Source organism: Leiobunum rupestre, chromosome 10, assembly GCF_980474605.1.
Source record: "Leiobunum rupestre chromosome 10, qqLeiRupe1.1.hap1, whole genome shotgun sequence".
Taxonomy (NCBI): Eukaryota; Metazoa; Arthropoda; class Arachnida; order Opiliones; family Sclerosomatidae; genus Leiobunum; species Leiobunum rupestre.
The window spans coordinates 43,970,805-43,978,011 of record NC_143393.1 but is presented as its reverse complement, the minus strand read 5'-3'; the positions used below and the strand labels follow the sequence as shown (position 1 = coordinate 43,978,011).

Genomic DNA, 7,207 nt, shown 5'->3' with positions numbered 1-7,207 from the left:
GGTGAAGTCCACCGGGCCCTGGCGCTTTATGGGGATTTAGCTGCTGAAATAGCTTTAGGATTCCCGTCAGTAGCGGCGCTAAGGGTGGGCTGAAGTGGGCTCTAGCCCCCCTACATTTCTGAGAGGGGCCACATATATATTAAAAGGGCCACATATTTATAATTAAGAGGCCACATATTTTAATTTATGAATTTTCTTTATCTCTAGAAATTTGTTTTATTGCCAAGAAACGTTTTTCTGGTAAAAAATCTTTCAAAATCAATTCGTTTACTCAAAATGGTAGTAGACCATACAGATTCGGGAGGAAGGTAGCGGAAATTGAAAGAAAGTTGAAAAGAAAGGGGCTTATGGGAATTTAGGGAAATATCCCCGGCATGCACTTGTCCCCTCCAGTTCAGATACAATGTCAGTAGGGGTCCAGTAAACGCGACGAGAGCCGGAACAATAAAATGACCTTGCTCCTCTCGCTTCCTGGAAAAATTTCGGGTATTTTCGATTTCACCACTTTATGGTCAATCCAAGGTTCCCGCTAAGGGCCACAAAATAATTAGCCCACCTATGAAAATACCTTAGCGCCGCTACTGATTCCCGTGCTTGAGATTGTGATATCTTCCATAGGTGGGGGGGGGGGAGACCGTGTGGAGGGGAGACCGTGGGGAGGGGGGGGGATACCGAATCTGGATGGGATGTTGCGTGAGGGGTGTGACGTAAGACCGCCTCAGAGAGGGTAGCCTAATGGCTTCAAATAAACGTAAAAGCTCTGGCAGTAATTAATAAATAAAGTTTATTTTTGAAAAATGTTTTACTTAAATAAACCCAATTATTCAGAGCCTTTTTAATCTAAATCTATCACTAAAGCTAGGTCTTAGTAATTATTCAAGTACTCGAAAACCTCTTTTTAAGCTAAGCCTAATTCTTCGAGTACTCGAAACCACATTTTAAGCTATGCCTAAAAGCTCGAAAGCTCGGTAAGATTTTAAAGCTCGGCTCGATACTCGAAAAGTGAAATTTTTAAGGCTCGCACATGCCTAAAAAAAAACATTCAACAAGATTGGTTTCAAGGAAAATAATTTTTCAGATACTTCATTGTGAGTTACTGAACGCAGCCTATGACGTAAATAAAAAAACCATCTATCTGGACACACAAAATATCCACTGAGAAAGTTTTATCAATCAAGTTTAATAAAAGAAAACCAAAACAATACAAAATATAAGTGCCATTTTCAAAATGGACTAATTTTCGAAGAATTTGGGTATCTCATCTCCCATAACCACTCTTCTTTCAAAACCATCTTTGGTGATAATTCCAAGCCTTATAACACCGCCACTGGAACCATCACGAGACATTGCCAATGCCAAGGCTGCAATTTTCATATTAAAAAAGGTTCAGATTACAAGGGACGAGTCACTTTGGTCTAAATTCCATACAAAAACTCACTATTTGTTATAAAATCAACGCATTCTTCTTTCTGCATCCCTACTTTGAATTTAGAATCAACATAACCATAAACGAATGCGCTGCCTGAGCCACCAATACTAATTGGTTCCCTAACCAACATGCCTCCGAGTGGAATATTGTAGACCTATAAATATCACGTCAATACTGGAAAAGCACAATTTAAAATTTTTAAATTGTACCTGGCCACCATTCACTTTATCCCATCCCGCACAAATAATTCCAGCTACAAGTTCATCTCGATGAGTATAGCAGAGTTCTCTAAAAATATTTGCAGCAAGTAGCACCGAAGGCGGTTCACCCATTTCTTTCCTATTATTGAGATGGGTGTTAGGTACAAGATAGATTATGTATGGAAAGGAAAATTGTTCTCTCTTACTCATGAAAATCCAAATGATAAGCTACAATGTCAGCAACAGCTTGAGTATGAGCACTTGCTCCAGATCGACAACAATATATTAAGTCTGTGACTTTCGTAAGCTTGTCCGACATTTTATGTGAAATGTAAGAGCTAGAAAGTTTTAGATTATAAGTAATGGAAAAGCCCTCTCAAAAATTTATCAAGACTGTTAACAAACCCCATGGTGGTTCTTGAATCCGCACCAAGAACTACTCCATCAGCAAACTCAACAGCTATTATTGAAGTCTATATTTGAAAGAAATTTCATTTTATATACAGTAACTTGCAAACCAATTTTTTACACAGCTAGAAAAAAGGCTTAAAACATACGCCTGTGGATTCGGGAGTTCCTAGCCAATCTGGAGAATTATCACTCATACAACCGGGGACAGAAACATAATCAAGAAATGCTTGTTCCTCCATTTTATAGTTGAAAGGGATCAGAAATAATTTAAATTTATTTAGAGGAACTGCCTTCAAATTTTCCACAACAATCCAAAATGGAAAACTGCAGAATCACGGCGAAACATGAGTGAATAGAGAGCCATCTATCGTTAGAGGGAAATACGAAGGGGGGCGGAGGCAGAATAACAAGAATGGCACCATGCGCGCCCATATTCAAAGTAAAACAAAATGGAAAATTTATACACACTAATAGCGAACAATGCAATAAAATGAAAACCCAAACAAGCAAAAGATTAAAATACGCGACAAAAGAAAAAACAAAACATAAAAAACATGAGCTGTCAAAAATTACAAATAGAGATGGCGGCAACAGCTCGTCCTCTGGATTAATATTTATTTACTGATACAGACTGTGAAGTGAGGGTAGTAGGGATACAATATCTAAGACGGTGTGAATTACAGTTGAGAATAATTGATAATATAGAATAAAAACAAAAGAAAACAAAATGAAGTAGCGACGAAACGGTTTAGAATATACGCAGCAAGAGGAGCCGGGTTCGAGGAGCTTGTGGCACTGGGTGAAAACTCGGAACAACTCCTTCTGCGTTGAGTTTGCAAGTTCTCTCCCCACTGGTTTAAGGGGTTTTCCCCCGAGCTCTTCGGTTTCCCCTTACATAAAAACTTGTTGAGGTTAACGGTAATAGTTAGTGTAGGGAGCTGTTGGCTCGATCGCGTGGCATGCAGCGCTTGCCACCACCATCCTACGCAGTGTAACCCGGCCAACTGAATTAAAGGCTTCAAAAGTCGCTTGATGACTTAGGCCTAAGGTGGTGCCTTGGATATTATCCTAGCTGATTATTATTATTATTATTATTATTATTATTATATGATATATAAGGCAATCAGCGATAATAATAATAATAATAAAAAAACCCAGGGATTAGAGCTGAGAGTATTGTGTTCACGAACACTTTGGCGGAAGGCCCAACAGGTAGTATTGTTGAAAACTTCTTTTGGGAGCGAGTTCCAATAACATTTCCAAAAAAACATAGTCGTATTATCATAAGTCTAAAATATTCTTATTGGTATTATCATCACGCTACCTTAGAGCAAGAGTCAAGCAGGTCTTAAAATCCCTATTTTAGAAAAACCAGTTTTATGTTCGAAATCTAGCATATTAACAATGATAATCTACTAATGAAAATTGATAAAAATAGAGTGAAAATATATGTTGAAAATTTTGTACTGGGTCACCTTAATTTAAAAACATTCGAGGATTCTTATTTTGAATTTCTTTCAATAGTCACGTATCTCGACTTACTTGACTTTTGCTCTCAGGTAGCGATCATCAAAGCAAAAATACCACAAGATAGAAAAAAATTGTTTTATGCGAGTTATGTGCAAACAATTACTCAAAACCATTACAATTTCCTGCCCTAGAACCTTGGATTAAGAATATTCTTAATCTTGATTTTATGTTCCATCATAAGCCTATCATAATTCAATTAATTTAATTCATTTTATTACTGGATATATAAAGTAGATACAATAATCAGGGTTTCTGGGGCTAAGTCGTCTAGCGACTTGTGCCCCACATCCATAGGGGAAAATGTAAAAATATAAATAGAAATAACACAAAAAGCAGGAAAAATATGTATAAATATAAAAGTAAAACCTCAGGAGGAGTCAGAAAAAAAAATGGAAAATGCACAAATCTATATAAACATTAAAACCAAAAGGAACGAAAAGATTACAGTTAGCGTAATGATGATAAGATTTATATTAAACAATTTCTAAAATTAAGTCAGACAAGGTCCGTTTCTAGTATTAGCTCTTTAGCTTTACGTTTAAAACTGTTATTTTTTATTAGTTTCTGGCATTCCTCAGGTAAGTCATTAAAGAGTTTAATTTCATTATAAAATATTGAGTTAATTGTTTTGTGGTTCTGCACCGGGGGAGGCTTAAATAGGTTTTTTTTCGAGTTTTAGACGGGCGATTATTCATCTCAAACATTGTATTAACGTTCAGCAGGCAATTAACATATTTGTGAATTACAGATAGGCAATTAAAATTATACAGTTGATGCACACTCATTTTTTTATTTATTTTAAAGTAGTTAGCAGTATGGGCGCGGTATTGTAAGTTACAAATTGATCTAATAGCTCTTTTCTGAAGGATCTGAATCCGGTTTAGATTATGTGTAGAGGAGCTACCTCAAATAGTGATTCCGTAAGACAGGGAAGAGTGGAAGGTGTCCATAAGCAAAGGTCTAGGCCAAATTTTTGACGATCACATACCCGTTATTAAGAGGTAGGTATTCAAAATCTGCACCTCCTAGTGGCTACGTCCTCAACTATGCATTTCTGAAATAAATTTCGCGAAATGCATGATGAATGCGCACAAGCCGTGCGCGAATGTTTTTAAACTTAAAACCACGCGGGAGAAATCTCCGCCGCGAGTCCATAGCACCGTAGCCAAGGCTAATTCACAATTTTATCTCTTTAAAACTTCAAATTAACACCTATCCTTGAAAAATTATTCATCAGAACCTAAAACTGGCTATTACAAATAAGAGTTGTGTTCCTGAAGCTATTTATTTTTTTAAATTGAGATTTAGACGCGTTTTAGTGGCATTTATCAACCAGAGCGTGGCTGCTCTACCAAGTAAGATAATATTTTAGATGTAGAAATTTTGAAAAAAGATGTCGCTACTGCCCTATAGTCGTACGTTCATTTTCTTCTCTCCAGGACAACGCCGTTAACATGGGCCTCTATAGTAGACCTTTGCTTATGGGGACCTTATGATAGGCTTATGGTTCTATATATCTTTCAATCGCGCGATATTAATGTCGGATTCGGAGCGAAGTCAAATGGAAAAAGCTATTAGTCATATAATTATACCTTTTTGCGGTTAGGTACCATCTTTTGAGTAACGTTAAACTGACAACCACTTTCAATCAGAAATTTTATCGCTACGACCAAAGAGACAAAAACCTGCAGAAAATATCCAAGCGTTAGCGCAATAAGCAACTCGAAAAATGATTTCATAATCATGTCCGGTTTGAATTTCCTCAAAGCCCAAAACACGAAACCGTATATATTGACGGCTAGCACGAAGCCCTTCAAGACGGCAAGGACTGGCGTGAACGGCAACGGGTACATTACATCAAGCCAAAGAGACACGGGCAAGAGAGAACAAGCCAATAACGAAGACCCATAAAGGTACATTGAAAATTTTGTTTTGAACCAGAAGTTCATTTGCAAACACAGCCTTATTCCTTGCAGAATTCTGCAACTTTGCTTTACAACATCCGCGGGAGTTAATGGACCCAATTCAAACATGGCCCCATCAACCCAACCAAAACTGAAACCCATTTCAGTAGCGGTCAACGCGAAACAACAGTTTTCCGTAATGGAGCCAAGCGGCCCACCGTCGAATGACACCTTCCTCTCGGCGGACATCTTGCAGAGCATAAATGATCCCTTCCAGCCGAAGAAGCAATTGTTTAAACAATTAAACTGAAATTTCCCGTAACCCAAGTCCATCAAAAGTCGCGGAACGGTCAATAAGTTAGTTGGCCAAACTGACAGGCCTTCCGAGTCCAATTCCACGAATCCTTGTCCAAAGGGATGACGATCCTGACGCGCGAAGTTGACGACTCCTCTTAGACAGTGAACGGTGCAAACGCTATCTTCGTCCAAATGAAGAATCCAGTCCGAATCGCTCAAATTGTTGATTTCGTCCTCCAAACAGTATTGCAAGTTACGAGCCTTAAACCGCGACTTGTTTTTCGTTTCGTAGGACTCGGGTACCACCAGTAACCGCAGCTTTGGGTGTTCCGGGAGTTCAATACGTTTTTGACTCACCACTTCGATGGCGAAGTTTATCAATCCGGCGCGAAGACAAGCTCGCAAGTTTTTGGCGACATTGTCCTTAACCAACTCGGGATAGTCACCACGAGTCACCAATCTCAAACAGATGAAGGGCGCGTTGACCAAGGACGAATCGTTCAACTCAACGTTGGCGACTTCGAAAGGGTTGTACAGGGTTAAACCCAACAATGTACATACCGATAGAGGCACGAGAACCAACGGTATCGAAGACAGAAAGTACAGAATAGTGGTACCGAAGAAACCGTACTTTTCAAGAGGATTTTCCTCAAATATAACGAGACTGCAAATGCCGTACAATGCAACCAAAATCGTAAAACCCAACAGAAGGCAATGCCCGTAGTGCTTTGAACAAAATAATGGTCGATAAAAGTGTTTTAGAAACATGTTATTCGCGTTCCAAAACTCGTACAAAATCGGTTACTTCCGGATTGAATGTTTTGCTGGATCTGCTGCGATTAACGTACTACGCGTTAATGATAATACGCGTTACGAATCAACCTCTCCTAGTATCAGTAAAATCAAAAGTAGCATAAGACCCAAAAGTGTGTCAGTACCATATAATGTTTAATGAGAACTTGTCGCGAGATAAAAAGAGGGAGCAGGAGAGGGGGTTAAAAATTCGTCCTCACAATTTGAAATTTTCTCCACTTCAGCGCCGCCGAGTGAGGCGTTTTAGAACGTATGGCTACGGGCAAAGACTATATATACGCTTCGTTTACTAGACAGGCGTCTCCATACAAAAAACCTGTTAACACTTTCGAAACACGGGAGGAGCCTTTGAACAGCCGTTAGAGGCGCCACTAGTATCACTCTGAAGCGCGGGGAAAATTTTTACCAGCGCCTGCTATCCGATCGTATGCAAGTTGAGCCATTGAACACGCCAGTCTATTTAGCGAAGCGTATATATAGTCTTTGGCTCCCACCAAGTCTCTAAAATATCCAAAATCCCCTACTTTTTTTCGAGGTCCCTAAACCACCTTAAAATCGGAATTTGGTCCCTAAATCACTCTATTGCTAGTAAATTTGGTGAAAAAAATTATAAAATTGAACCA

At 38.8% G+C, this 7,207-nt stretch overlaps 1 protein-coding gene and 1 pseudogene across 1 annotated transcript; both read right to left on the bottom strand.

Annotated features, from left to right (window-relative positions):
• Positions 1-1,160: 1,160 nt before the first annotated feature.
• Prosbeta1 (proteasome beta1 subunit) lies at positions 1,161-2,369 on the bottom strand. Its single transcript, XM_090160338.1, has 6 exons — positions 2,187-2,369; positions 2,035-2,102; positions 1,836-1,967; positions 1,639-1,768; positions 1,439-1,583; positions 1,161-1,361 (listed from the first exon to the last, which is right to left on the bottom strand). Exons 1-6 carry the CDS (start codon positions 2,277-2,279, stop codon positions 1,234-1,236), a joined length of 696 nt encoding a protein of 231 aa, XP_090016464.1. The 5' UTR covers positions 2,280-2,369; the 3' UTR covers positions 1,161-1,233.
• A 3,398-nt stretch (positions 2,370-5,767) lies between these two features.
• Positions 5,768-6,539, bottom strand: LOC149926001 (glycolipid beta-1,4-mannosyltransferase egh pseudogene; annotated as a pseudogene).
• Positions 6,540-7,207: the final 668 nt, after the last annotated feature.